The sequence below is a fragment of the Palaemon carinicauda genome, chromosome 1, assembly GCF_036898095.1.
Source record: "Palaemon carinicauda isolate YSFRI2023 chromosome 1, ASM3689809v2, whole genome shotgun sequence".
NCBI lineage: Eukaryota > Metazoa > Arthropoda > Malacostraca > Decapoda > Palaemonidae > Palaemon > Palaemon carinicauda.
Window position 1 is genome coordinate 252,022,000 of NC_090725.1, and position 15,199 is coordinate 252,037,198.

General features: G+C 41.2%; 1 protein-coding gene across 5 annotated transcripts in view; it reads left to right on the forward strand.

Annotated features, from left to right (window-relative positions):
- The window catches only part of MED24 (mediator complex subunit 24), a 349,247-nt gene that overhangs the window by 207,093 nt on the left and 126,955 nt on the right, over positions 1-15,199 (forward strand). For all 5 annotated transcript variants that reach the window (XM_068389049.1, XM_068389044.1, XM_068389055.1 and 2 more), the window contains 2 exons: positions 8,301-8,457; positions 11,527-11,713. In XM_068389049.1, coding sequence (XP_068245150.1) covers positions 8,301-8,457; positions 11,527-11,713 — 344 coding nt within the window. The remainder of the gene's footprint in view (positions 1-8,300; positions 8,458-11,526; positions 11,714-15,199) is intronic.

Consider the following 15,199-nt stretch of genomic DNA (forward strand, 5'->3'; position numbering starts at 1 on the left):
CTAAGCTAAGGAATAGAATTCTTTAGCCACCTGGGATAGTTCTAATACAGGAACAGTTTGTTAGGTGGTGCAGGACAGGCTACGGCCGGCTCCTGCTGTACCTTTCACAGGACCCTCTTTCCCTTCCCTTCTATCCCTTTATGTTGGCATATCCTGGCAACCTTACTGTTGCCAGTGGGTTGCCAGGATCGACCAGACTCCCCCTCTTACAGTTGATAGCTGCCGGCCGGCAGTCTTAGCATCTGTCGGCCGGCAGTAGTGACAGCTGTGAGCTGCCAGCCATATTAGTTGCCGGCCGGCAGTCATGGCTACTGCCGGCCGGCAGTCATGGCTGCTGCCGGCCGGCAGTCTTGGTGACTGCTGGCAGGCAACCAGGGCAGCTGCTGGCCATGTTGGCTGTAAGTGGGAAGTCCCTTTTGTTTACAAAGGTTCTTCAGTTCTTTCTTGAACTGCTAGCAACAGTGGCTACTGCCGGGGTGCTGCCTACCAGGCCGGCACAGAATGGTGCCTGCTCAACCGGCAGCACGCCGACTGTACTGATACTGCCGGGCGGCAGTACTGGCCAGCGGTGCCGGCCGGCAAAGTTTAGACAGATCCTTGCCGGCGACAGTACTGTAACTGGATGGAAGCTTGAATTTTATATTCTCCCCTTCCATTTGAACCTTCTTTCTGGAGAAGGTAGTAATAGTTAACTTTTACATCCCTTTTACTGTATATATATACAGTATTAGGTAGCCTGTTCTCCATACTATCTCTCTTTCTTTTAGCTAGCAGGCTAGATGTGCTAGCATTAGCTAGCTATGCCGACGACATGCTGGCTGAACTACAGTATATGTTTATACAGGTAGTTAGTATTTTTGCAGTATAGGATATACTGCAAATAGAAAGCTTCTGTATATTTTATGCTAGTAGTGTTTTCCAATGTATTTGAAAATCCTATCCAAATATTTGTGGAACCCAATCTCATATTGGAAGAATTTAATTCTTCAATATTCTGATTAGAAATCAGTCATCAGATTACCCTGCAGTATTAAAATTTTAAGGACTGGAGATTACACTCTTAACCCTTAAAGGGCAGAGCCCTTATCCTCGAGTCTCCATGATTAGGAAACTCTATGTTTTAATTTTGTAAGGGGGGTCACAGAAATAGTTGGGTGGGATATATACAAATATATGTCTTTCCTTTCCCCAGTCCAGTTGGAATCATGCCAGCTGGACCATACAGTCAGTTGCTTACCAGAAAGGCAACACATTGGCTGGATCATACTATATATAATTATACAGTAGCCAGTATATTGCAATATAGTGCATACTGCAAATAGAAAAGTACAGTACGATTATACAGTAACTATTTCTAGCATATCTTGGGTATCCTTATGTGAGCTTATGCTGCAACCGCTCTTACATTGAAGGAATAGGATTTTTTCGTTAAGCTGATTGAGAAATCAGTCTTCCGTACCCCAAAGTATTTAGTATGAAAGGGACAGTGAAGTCTACACTTCCCTATCCCTAGGGGTTAGAAAACCCCCTTTTTCTGTTGGAATTCCTTCGAAAAGGAAATTCTTATCATTTAATACTGAGGGAAGGTACCAGCATTTGCTTACAAGGGATACACAAGTATGTGTCTCCTACTATCCCTTTATAGCTTGCTATCCTAAGCTATTCTGTGAAGATATGACCTTTGATATATTGGTTATCAGTGAGATAATCAATCGTATACTCATTTTGTTTTCCTTTCTTTACAGGAGGAACGCCAGATGTCATGGGTTGCAGTCTTCTGCAAAGCTAAGAGTAAGTGTTTTTACGGACATAATGCATGCAGGTTTCATGCCCCCTGCAATATTATTTCTGAACACCTGCAGTATTGGAATCCGCAGGCCTGCAAAGTATGTCGGGCTCTTTTGTCGGAAGGTTTCAAGAATCCCAAGTCGGTAGAGACTAGGGATGCAGCTCGTTTCAAACTACGCAACTGGGTGAGAGGCTTTCAGAAAATCTCTCCGGGACCTTACCTGCCTAATGATAAGATGCGTAGGTTACTATTTCCAACAGCGAGTAAGGAAATAGTGGTACCCCAGACACGAGGTACATTTCCTGATGGCCAGATAACCTTCGGGAAGGAGGGCAAAAAGCGCCCACGGGAAGAAGGGGAGAATGTCGGGTTGGAATTGTCTCCGTCCCAACAGGCTCATGAGCCAACGACATCGATATCTCCGCCTTCTATCCCTCTTTTAAAAGGAATGAACCAGTTATGGGCCCAAGTCAAGAATCTAGTAGAAAATTTGTGCAAACAGAGCACAAAGCAGGAAGCGAAATGCAAGGTAGAGCTTGGTAAAGCTCCACTTGTCGCTCCTAAAGGGTCGTACGAACGACTCGTAGATCAAGACCTCCCAACATGCTCCACAACCAATCCCTGGAGGTTTGCGGAGCTAATTCCAATTATAAACGGCAAACTCTACATCTCGGAGAAGATGGGTGCTGTTCCTTTGGGCAAAATCCAGTTCTGGCCAAGCTTTGACGCTTTCCCGCTTTCCCGAACTGTTTCATTAGACTGAAGGATGAACAAACATCAGGAAAAGGAACGGAATCAAAGGAGGTTATGATTTTCGACAATGATAAAGCACAGGCTATCCTATCAAGCAGCATAGAAAAGACGGGTTACTCGGTGTCGAAGGTATCCACACCAGGTAACAAGCACTCTTCCTTTCTTGCTCCTGTTTCAATTTCATTCCCCTTTACGGAGAAGGCTTTCAAATACTGTATGTCACTGAGGCAATAGAGACAGGTAAACTGTGTCCTACACTCAAGGAGTGTGAGCCTCTGTCACTAGCATTTCCCAGACAGGAGAAGAACTTGAAGGAGGCCCATTTCACCTTTTCAGTAGGAAGACTTGAGGCGGATGTCGCCAGTCGACAATTTAAGGAAAATCTTCCAAAATTATCTGAGTTTCTCTTACAGGATGAACAAGAAACAAAGGAGAGACTTGCAGCCTCCTTATCTCTACAGAACTAAATAGAGTTCTGTTCGGCTCATCAAGATACCCCAGACATGCTCAAGGTCTTAGCCAAAATACATATGGCTACTTTGGTAAAAGACCTTTATGCCTTTATAAAGGCTAGAAGAACATTTAGGGAGTTTGTGTTAGCTAACGCAACAGCGAAACACGATACAAGAAAGCTAATATCTTCCAACATCTGGGGTAAAGACCTCTTTCCAGACGAGGTAGTCAAGAAAGTGATTAAGAGCGCCTCCACGGAGAAAGTAGGACTTCTCCAAAATTGGGGCATCCTTTCAAAAAGAGAATCTTCTAAGGTTGTGGGTCCCCAACCTAAAAGGAAGATGGAGAGGTCTGGACATCCATTTCGAACGGTTCAACAACAATCCACAGTTGTTGTGACCGAGATGTCACAGACAGATGGTCGAAAAGATACTCCTACTGATCAGTCAAAGCATAGAAATGCTTCTAGTAGGAGGGAGATTCCTTTAGGATCGCTGGACCTTCGATCCTTGGGTCCATGGCCTAATCAAGATGGGACTAAGATGAGAGGTGGAGATATCTTCACCACCATTTCCTCAACTCCTCCGATTATCCAAAACCCTTCTGGAGGAGTTTACCTGAGAGCTCTAGAGCATACAGGTGGTAAGGAAACTTTAGTCCACCGAATTCCAGGGAAGGCCGTTGTGTGTTTACGAGAAGGACTCAAGAAAATTCAGAGTCATTCAGGACTTATCGCCACTCAACAAGTCCAAATAAAACAACGAGTCCAGGATGTTTATCCTCCTGAACATAAGGACCCCACTGCAAAAAAGGGTGCCTATAGTCTTACCAGACCTGAAAGTCGTCTATCGGCAGCTTCCAGTCAATCACCCTTTTCCCTCCTATCTAGGACTCTAGTTACACAAAGTAACGCACTTCCTAGGAAAGATACTCGTCAGACTAGACAGAGTCCTAGCTGCCTTCATAAAATTGGCAGACACAGTCATGCAATATTTAAGCCTAAGAAAGATTCAGGCAACAATGTTCCTGGACAAGAGGCTGGGGTGGGTAGCACCCAAGGTGGCTGGTCTATGAACATCCGAAAAAATGATCCGGTCCCCGGAACATCGTGGATGAAAGATAAATTTCAGATCCCCAAAACGAGAACAGGGAGGAACCCTGTTCTCTCTCCAGTTCGCAATAGAGGCAGGTCCTGTGTTAAGAGCACTGCTGCAAGATGCACTGGGAGTCTGGAGAAATCAAGCATCAAACGCTCGAAGAGGCCTAAAAAGACCGATAGCGGTCCTTCCTTAATCGCTTCCCTAACAAAGGCCAAAGCCCAAAAATCCCAAGACCATGTTGGTCCAGTCATGAGTAGGGAAACTCTCTCCAATCAGATCAGATTGTCTACGGCTGATCTGGGACTCCGAAGCGATAATGAGACGCTGCAATCGACGATGCTAAGGAACGTCTCATACAGTCTAGGTGTAGTTAGCCATCCCTTACCTAAAGGGATGGCACTTGTCAGCAATTCACGTACAACCAATCCGCAATGTGACAGTGGATGCTCTACTCAGGCTCAGGCCGATAGAGTTAGAATGGTCCACGGACGCAGACCTATTTTCTCCCAGATGGGAACAAGTCCCCAAACTGCAATCCGACCTCTTCATTACGAGCGCCGTCAAGGAACTACCTTGATATGTAGCCCTATACGAGGATCCTCTAATTTAAATGATAGACATCATGTCTCTGAAATGGAAGGGATAGGGTTAGGATTTCCAGTTCATCCCGTCCGATCACCTGCTGAGAGTCCTCAACATGCTGAGATCCTTCCAGGTGGGAGTAGCTCTGTTGGCTCCCAGGTAGCCCAAGAACAATCTATCCTCCTTGAGGAAGGAACAGAGGCTGAGGCTGTCCTTTATCCTGAACCCGGGACAACTCCAGAAGGTTCAGAGATTAATTGCCTTCGATTTATTACAGAGAACCCAAACCCTCCATTGCATGATTTTCTTTCCCTAGAGGTTAAGAAAAGATTTGGGATCTCAAAAGGCAATATAGAATTCTTAGAAGAATACAAGTCTAAGTCAACTAGAAGACAATATGAGTCATCATGGAAAAAGTGGGTTGCTTTCGTAAAAGCAAAAGGACCGAGAGAGATTTCAATGAACTTCTGCATGTCCTTCTTTATCCATCTTCATAACCAGGGTTTGGCGGCCAACACGATAACTAAGTGCAAGTCAGCCTTGACTAGACCTCTTCTATATGCCTTTCAAGTAGACTTGGCGAATGAGATCTTTAATAAGATCCCGAAGGCATGTGCTAGGCTTAGGCCTGCTGCACCACCAAAGTCCATCTCTTGGTCTTTGGACAAGGTCCTACATTATGCCTCATCCTTGAACAATGAAGATTGTTCGCTTAAGGATCTAACCCAAAAGGTTATTTTTCTGTTCGCTATAGCCTCAGGGGCTAGAGTTAGTGAAATAGTGGCCCTTTCTAGGGATGAGGGCCACATTCAGTTCTCAGAAACAGGAGAACTGAATCTCTTCCCTGATCCATCCTTTCTCGCTAAGAATGAGCTACCCACTAAAAGGTGGGGTCCCTGGAGAATCTTCCCTCTGAAGGAAGATGTCTCTCTATGTCCGGTAGAGTGTCTAAAGGTCTATCTTCGTAGAACTTCAGACTTCAGGGGAGAACAGCTCTTTAAAGGAGAAACCTCTGGATCAAACTTATCCCTAAAACAACTGAGGGCGAAGCTCACCTACTTTATTAGTAGAGCTGATCCTGACAGTACTCCCGCAGGTCATGATGCGAGAAAGATTACTTCATCACTGAACTTCTTTCAGTATATGGACTTTGAGCATCTTCGTTCATACACTGGATGGAAATCATCCAGAGTGTTTTACAAACACTCTGCGAAACAGGTACATGAACTGAAACACTATGTAGTGGCGGAAGGTAGTGTATTCAAACTTGCCCCCTAATTACTGTTATAAACAGTCAATGGTTTGGGACTTCAAATGTCCTCACACATATACTGAGTGAGAATCATCCAGAGTGTTCTACAAACACTATGCTAAGCAAGTCCATGATCTGAAGCAGTATGTGGTGACATCGGGTAGAGTACTTAACCTGCCGTCTAATTCTACGATGAACAGCTAATTGACTGGGACTGTCAATTAAAGGGAGAAGGGGTCATCCCTCTTAGGGTGTGACCTCCTTTGATTAAGTGTTACCATGGTGACACTAGCTCTGTTCAAAATACCAGGTGTGGAATTATACAGATAGCACTAGTGCCAGTGTATTTAGTACAGTGCCGATAAAAGTAACCAGTACAGGAATTATGAAGAGAATTTGTTTTATAATTTTCTTCAATCTGAGAGTGGCACTGATCATTTCTTGCTTTCCAAGAAAGAAAGATAATCTCTGTACAGGTTACATGTATAGTTCCGTTATCATGCTACATTCGTTTTACTTACTAATAAACGTCTGTTAGAATGTAATTGCGTCCTAACTCGCCCGACAATTGCATGATTTAAAGTCCAGAGTATGTACTTTTATATATTTGTATGCTCACAAACAATGGATTTAAGAAACACTGTTAAGTATTTGGTAATTTTCACAAACTACGAGACAGTTTGTTCATCTGGTGTATTCTTGTTTGTCCATACAATATATGCTTACCTTGAGACCCCCCTTTTTCTACCGTCTAGAATGACTCTTCCATGTAGGGGGCAGGAAGCACTAATATCGGAGATGATTAGTGATAATGACGGATAACGGTAACGTCATTTGTCTCGATTGATCCAAATGATCATAGAAAGGTTGTCCCAAGGTTAAGGCACTGATGAAAATCCACAGATACATTAATGCTCTGGTATAATTCCATCAGGACGACATGGCTTGAGCCCAAAAAACGGATTTTGAGCGGAGCGTAAAATCTATTTTTGGGTGAGATCGCCATGTCGTCCTGATGGACCCACCCTTCTTTCTTAAAAGAAAAGATCTTCACAGTTCCCTCCCTGACGTACTGTATCTGTAGCACCACGCTCAATGCTACAAAGAATGTCCGCCATCTTGGGAATGGCGCTGGGGTGGTGGTCAATAGTAGTACGGGAAAGGGGGTAACCTTGTTACGGCCCCCTTCTATTCTTTTGCCACGTCCCCCTCGAAGCGTAAACGCTATTAGGGGTGCAGATTGCTATGTGGCGTGTCAGGAATGCGTCCTCTGATATTATGCGATATCCTTGAGAAAATTTTAAGGATATTTGCTCCAGGAGTTAGAATTCTGGAACCTGAAGGTTAATTCTCTGGGAATATCACTGTAGTATATAATATATCCTTTTGAAGCTACCTTATGAACTTCTATCAGGACGACATGGCGATCTCACCCAAAAATAGATTTTTCGCTCGTTATATACACAAACTTAATAGGTTCCAAGAAGCTGTTTGTAAGTTGAATTTCGTCAAACTTTGGCCTAGGATAGGCTTAACCTGAATTCCATGCCTATGATTTCCAGCTACAAAAATCAAGAGATAGGCCTAGTTGGGTTTTATATGATATAGATATCAGGTTATTACAAATGTCATCTTGTTTACTGTATGAAATTATACAATATTGTTTTATAACTGTATTTCTTTATCTTATCTTTGTAATTTTCAGTTGGATTTGTGTTTGTATCTCCAAATGATTGTACGTTTGGGATATTTTATATATATAGACACACACACACACACACACACACATATATATATATATATATATATATATATATATATATATATATACTGTATAGATATATTCTCATATTGAATTTCATAGTAACTAATTCTGTTAGTTACATATATCTGGTAAGCAATAGGATAATGATCAGCTCTAAAGACGGTTACTGTATGTCTATGATACTACTACTCCTACCCGCTTTGTACATGGACATGGGGAGAACATAATCAAAAACAACTTTTTATACCATTTTAAACATGAAACATCTTTGTAAGTAAGAAGCCTAGCTGATTATTAAAAGAATATTGATATGAAAATAAACTCCCAAAAAATAGAAACGGTCGACTGAAGTCTTGCTTCGACAAAATTAGCAGGAAAACACAAAAGTTAATGTGAGATTCCTGGACCCCCTCTTGGCAGCCTATAGCAATTTTCTTTCCATAGTGGTCTAACAAGGGAAAATTTAGAAGTTGAGGGAAAATTGTAGATTTTTATTATGAGGTTGGGCAGCTCACACTTCAAATGTGTTAGCTATGTAATTTATAGGTAATATTCATCCAGATAAGGTTCTTATGCTGCCATTAAAAATTTATTTATTCTCTTTAGGGACTGAGCACCATGGAACTTTATTTTGAAATTCTTCGATGTAGTTTTATTGGCCTCAGTTCACCTGAATACCAGAGTTATCAAGAACTTAAGTGGGTCGGTTTTACATTCATTAAAGTTCCTGTTATTCTTCAAGCAATTCATGTTGCTGTTGCAGGTATGTGCCTGGGCTATATTTGTCATTCTTTGAAAGGCAGAAAGAATGGAATGCATATGTATAAGTTTATTGGTTTAGAATGAAAATTAATGTTTCTGATATAGTGTACAGAATTATAGTTTAAGAATCGTGGGTTGTTTATTTGTTTATATTAAAAGGTGTAGATAATAATAGATCTTATAATTGTTGAAGTATGACTGAACAGGTATATTTGATATACAGTATATGGTATATAGTATAATGTAATATGACTAAAAATGTTTCAGTGAACTTTGCCTGAAATTCCTTATGCTAAATCTGTACCTTGAGTCAGGAGCTTCCATGTTAGGAATGAAAACTATAAAAACCCCCTTGACTCATTTGCCAGAACATTAATCTCCATATGATGCTGGACACCAAAATTGATCCCAGAACTGTTTACAACACCATCTCAGTAGCTTGAAATCAATGATTAAGTTACCATTGTTTTTGTAGTTTAATATTTTTGATGCTTCATTAGTACAAGTGTTTTTTTATTTAAATTAATACAGGATATCAAAGGTATGTCAACTAAGTAGCCTTAAATTTGCTAACACTTCCATGGAGTGTAATTCGAAGAGTTGGTATTACGCTTATGCCTTGATGTGTTGTTTATACAGTTTTATTCAGTGAACTGCTATTTATTCTTAAATTTTGACATCTAATGGTACTTTATCAAATCTTTCCTTTTAACTTTTTATATTAACTTGCTTATGAAAAGTGTTATTGTGATTAGATTGTTGAATGGAAGTATATCAGATTATTGATGTTTATTTATGATTGATAAGGATATATATAATTGAATTGGATATTATCATCCCTCTCACAGATATATTTAGATCAATTTACAAGTTTTTGTGAACATTTTTTTGTTGTGGCTATGTTATATATATGAGAATTTAGTTTGCATTTGTGCTTTTGGTTTTATTTTACAACTTTTTACACTATTCAAAAGAGATTATCATTATGACCATGTAAAATCTAACTGTTATTGGTCGAAACTAACTTAATTTTCTGGTTTCATTATTGTCTAATCTTGTCTCAAATACAGTAAATTCAAATTGTAAAGATGTAGCTTATGACTTAGGTCTGATTCGCATTGAATCTTTTAATGAAATAATAATCATATTAATTTGGAGGGCATTCTGAAATATCTGTATAATAGCTGATTAAATCCTAATGCATTTACAGTGGTACTACAGAGGTCGAACATAATTTGTTTCAAAATTGTATTCTGACACCGAATCAATTATTTCCTTAAGAGTGAATGGAAATGGCATTGCTGTAATTGGTTCTCCACTCAAGGATGCTCCTATTATAGGCCAGTTTTATTCAAAGTTTCCATATTGAAAAAAAGTCCAGTACATAATAGTATAACAAAAAGAAGAAAAAGTTATAATTAATAGAATAAATATATATGGAATAAAAAAACATTGAACTTCACATTACCTGTGGTAAGGAGAGTACTGTACAGTAGATGGCTTGAGTGTAAGGTGGTGAGGATGAAGAGGTGTTTGTGTCACTTGCTACAGTGGGCTCTGAAAACCCAGTGGTCACTAACATCAATTCCTTCCGTGACCTTTGTGTCAATGCCTTAGGTGACAGAGCTCTGCTGGTGTCTGAGGCAGGAGGTCGTACTGGCGAACACTCCTTTACAGGCTCCATCCCCAGAGTTCCTTCCTTTTTTTGGGAAGCTTCTCACCAAAAAGGGGAACGCTCACCTTCGGAGGGAGTAAGATCTCAGGCCAATGGTCCAAGAAGAATAGACCTTCCATATCTATTACCTGGAGATGGGAACATAATACTTGCTGTTACTCCACTTCTCAGAAACACTTCAAGGGGTGGAAAGAATTATCTTTCGCTTTTATTCCCAAGTTTTTGGCTAAAGCCTAAAATCCGGCAATCAATGACGCCAGATTTCAATCTTCCACAATCTTGTGATGCAGACAATCTGTTACTCTGTCCTGTAAATGCTGTCGGGGAGACCTGAAGAGAAAAGCCCCTTTCAGACATAATATTTCTTGTCTGTCTTTAAGTATTAGTCACTCCAAAAGAAGGTTTCCAAAACATGATTCCTTTTGGTTGTGGGAGTCTATTACAGTATGAAAGCCTATATATCCTCAGAGGAAGCGCCACCACGCGCCCGCCCCCGAGAATATAATGTTAGTGGTCTTGACGCAACCTTGAGGTTTTGCAAGAACCAGTCAGAGGTCTAAAACCTTAGTCCTTAGTATATATAAATCCTCAGGGGAAGCACCACCTATGGCTCCCCCTCTAGTGTGTGAAGGTGTGGTCTTTGAAAACACAAAACCAGTTTTCCTCAATACACAAAAGAATTAAATTTAACCATGTGATTGAGAAGATTAACTGAATAGTCATTGATGCAAATACTATGACATCACGATTTAGTGTGGGTTATTGCACCACAGAGCTAAATTACGTAATGTTCTTGCGTGGGTTGCTTCCCAGACAGGAATGTATAGAGTGGGGAGAAGAATTTTTTTATTTATAAGGTTCAATATTAAATTTGATATAAAATTTCAGACATTATATAGATCATATTGCTTTATGGTCCTCTTTTTTTCCAATTTACTTTCTCTAATGCATTAGAATACGGAGATGGTGTTATGAATGGTGCTGAGTCTTGCAGACCATTCTGACAATGAACATAGTAGAGAGATTTGTGAGGTGGCAGATTTGATAATGGAGTTGTAAGTTTTCTTTTTGAGGTAGAAAAAAAGCTCTCAGTTTAAGTCGGTAGCATTATTTATTTCAGGAAAGTATTGATATTGAGAAATTATTGTGAAAATTAGTGACATGAATAGAATTTCAGTTTGTTACTTTAGTGTTTTAAACCACTTGAACAAAGTACCCAAAGTTCTGTATTTGGATAATGTATGTCTGGTTTAACTATTTAGATAAGGATGTTATTGATACTAGAAATGATTAATAGTGATTATATGCATTTCATGAAGATTACAGATATAGGGTACCCTTTGTAGATAAGGTATTTATTTTTTAATAATCTTTTGATTTATTTTTATTGTATAGGGGAATCCTCAACTGGAGAATCTGAAGATATCCTTGCAGCCATCAAACGTTTGTCTCTGCTTAATATTCTCCTTGACCAAGTAGATGTGCAGATAAACTGCAATTGCATGGAATTTCTACTCAATGAATTATGTAACAAGACTAGCCTCCTTCTTGAGAGAGATGCTCAAGCTATAATTGCAACAAGGTAAACATTTATAGAATTATTTTAATGAATTTTATACTGTGATAAGTAATATAGATTTTGCAGACACAGTGTAGCATTAATATTTTTCAGAGTAGAATTTATAGTCTAATGAAGAGCAGCATTAGTATTATCATACATCTTTTAAAGGGACTGTCCACTTGTTCCGTCATTAATACAAACTAATGCTATTTATAGGGTATATCGCTGAAAGACGAGCCATAAGACTTTTAGCGAGGGTTAACCATCCACCTTTTAGTTAGCGGGGCTGGGGGTAGTTGCTACTCCGCTCACTCACACACCTGGACTGACTAACCACTTTTGCTTTTGGCTCGGTAGAGAACGGACGTTGCCGCTCTCTCTCTCTCTCCAATTGACCTCCCATTACTGACTTAATTGCTTTTTCTTTTTTCTTTTCAGCGTGTGTGTGCTCTCTCCTTGGCCGTCCTCCTTTATGTGGATTGTCCGGGACTTGCGAGCCACTCCTGCGGGACTTTCATGTCCTCCTTGGATACGGACCCACATTGCCTGTGTCACTTCTTCCAGAGAGCATCACTCGTCACCTTGAGACTTGCTTCGTCTGTCGCCATCGCGAGATTGAGATTATCGGCAGTCTCACCGACAGCCCTCTTGTTATCGACACTCGCCTGGTTCTATGGACTCTCCCCCGACTCGCCGTTTGCCAGCCTTGTAGCATTTGCCTGTCACTCGTCACTCACCAGCTGTTCGTGGCTCGTCAGCTGCTCACCTTTTTCAAGGTTCTCATCATTCTCCGACTGCTTGTCACTTGCCAGCTGCTCGTCCCTCGACAATGGCTCAGCGTTTGTCAGCTGCTCGTCATTCTGCAGCAGCTCATCATTCGTCAGCAGCTCGTCATTCGTCAGCAGCTTGTCATTCATCAGCTGCTCGTCGTTCGCCAGCTGTTCATCGTTCGCCACCTGCTCGGCGTTCACCAACTGTTAGTTGTTCGCCAGACCACAAGCGATCTCCCTCAGACCGATAGTAGACCTCCCAATGCTCACCTCCTCGTCATTCACCTACTCCTCAAGCTCCTTGCTGATTGCCAGGACATTGGCATTTACCAACTCGCTGTTCTCCAGTTCCTCGCAGATCCTTGGTTTCTCCCAATCACTCTTCGGCCCGCAAGCGCTGATCGCCAGGAATAAATCGCCTCTCACCCAAGCAAGACCATAAGTTTTCCTCCCTCTCTTATAGGTCTGCCCGTGATCACCGCTTGCCACTGCAGGTTTCCAGGATAACGCATGATCACTTTAGAGATGACACCTGTCGTCCCCTTCCTAAGAGTTTTCCTCTCATTCGGCACCGATCTCTGCTCCTTTAAGAGAAGTTTTTGGGTAAAATGTGCAGTCCTGAATCTCCTCTTCCTGGGGAGGTTCGTTCCCCCGAGAATTTTCAGTCTAAGAAACTTAAGCAGGGGGGACGTCCAGGCTTGTTACCTTCCAAAAGGGAGCCATCAAAGGTACCGCCTTCAATTTATAGTTATTGCTCTTCCAAGCGGAAGCTGCAAGCCGTACCATAGCTGGATGGGCTAGGTAAAGATCCAAATCTTTCTTCCTTTCAGGCTCCCAAAACATGACCTCCAGCACCCACCCCTCCGAGGATCTTACAGCAGTCTTGGCTGTTACTAAGGAACCCTTGTTTGACACCCCGGTCAGGGTAGTGTGTCAGGCCGTTATGACGGTCTTTTCTCCACAACAGTCATCCATCTGCATGCACAGGATTCCTCTGGAGAGGTCAGCTTCCCTGCAGTTCCAGCCTTTCAGGGGCCTTCGAAGATGACCATTACTTCTATCGAGAGGAAGCCAGGAGCAGATGAACTAGGTGCGAGATGCCTCTGGGATATTTCTCAGGTCCAATTGACTCTGGTACGGACAACCAAGCAGAAGAGGATTATTCATCCAACTCCTACTCGGGGAGACTCCTTTCCTCGTCGCCTGAGCCAAGATTCTCTCTCTCCCAGAGAAGTGTCGTTGACAGAGTCGTTTCGCCTCTCTCCCATTAAGGTGGTTTTCCTGGAACAACGACCTGTGTCAAGACTTTCTCATGTGGACGATGTTCCCTCAGTAGAGAGGAACAAAGGGAGGAACACCCAAGACCTTCATTCCTAGAGGAGTGTTTTACGTCTCATAAGGAGTCAAAGGATTCTAAGACGATTCCTAAGATCCCGGCTAAGGCATCAAGACCTCCTCAAGAGAAGCCTAGACAATCCTCTCTGATCCTTGCAGAGACATCTGGCTTGTCTTCTCGTAGTTTTGTAGATCGTTTGCCTTCCCTCTCCCAATGCCTTCCATCTCTGCCAGACGTACGAGAATTTGAAACGTAAGTGAAAAAATTGCTGTATATATGCAAAATTGACATGCAAAGACGATTTTGTCAAACTCAGTCATGCAGACAATGCAGTTAGGATGACATCATCATTTAAAGACCGCTTTATCTTTATTATTTGTAGAAATGATTGGCTGAAACTACTGGAGAGCATGTACGACATGTTTCTGCATACGTAGAAACAATAACTTGATTTTATTTTTATTTTTTTTAAGATGAGATATTATCCACCATAGCGGACGGTCCCCTTAAGTGATTCATTCAATTAGACAATCCAACTTTACGAAACTGAATCTAGTTTTTCGTTTTGGTATTTGCTTGACACTTGTTCTTCTGCAATGTCTGATCAGGACATAACAGGAGGGTGGTAGGATAGCAGCTCTGTAGAGGGGGAATTTTTATTTTTTATCATTCGTATTCTATAGTCCTGAAGTTGGCAATTCAAAATAGATATCATTTGGCTTTACTTAGGTATGGAAATAATAGAATTTAGTTTAAGAATTATGTTTTTATTTTTTACCATAGTTCAGAGTAACATGTTATAGAGTATTTAAAAAATGAAGAAAGAGAGACTTATTAATATTATTATTATTATTATTACTTGCTAAGCTACAAACCCTAGTTGGAAAAGCAGGATGCTATAAGCCCAGGGGCTCCAACAGGGAAAACGAAACAAGGAAACAAGGAAATATAGAATAAGACTTTAACAAAACAAGAAGAAGAGAAATAAGATAAAATAGTGTGCCCATATGTACCCTCAAGCAAGAGAACTCCAATCCAAGACAGTGGAAGACCATGGTACAGAGGCTATGGCACACCTAAGACAAGAGAACAGTGGTTTGATTTTGGAGTGTCCTCCTAGAAGAGCTGCTTGCCATAGCTAAAAAGTCTCTTCTACCCTTACCAAGAGGAAAGTAGCTACTTAATAATTACAGTGCAATAGTAAATCCCTTGAGAGAAGAAAATTTGTTTGGTAACCTCAGTGTTGTCAGGTGTATGAGGAGAGAGGAGTATATATAAAGAATAGGTCAGGCTATTTGATGTGCTCATAAGCAAAGGGAAAATGAACCGTAACCAGAGAGATGGATCCAATGTAGTACTATCTGGCCAGTCAAAGAACCCCATAACTCTCTAGCGGTAGTA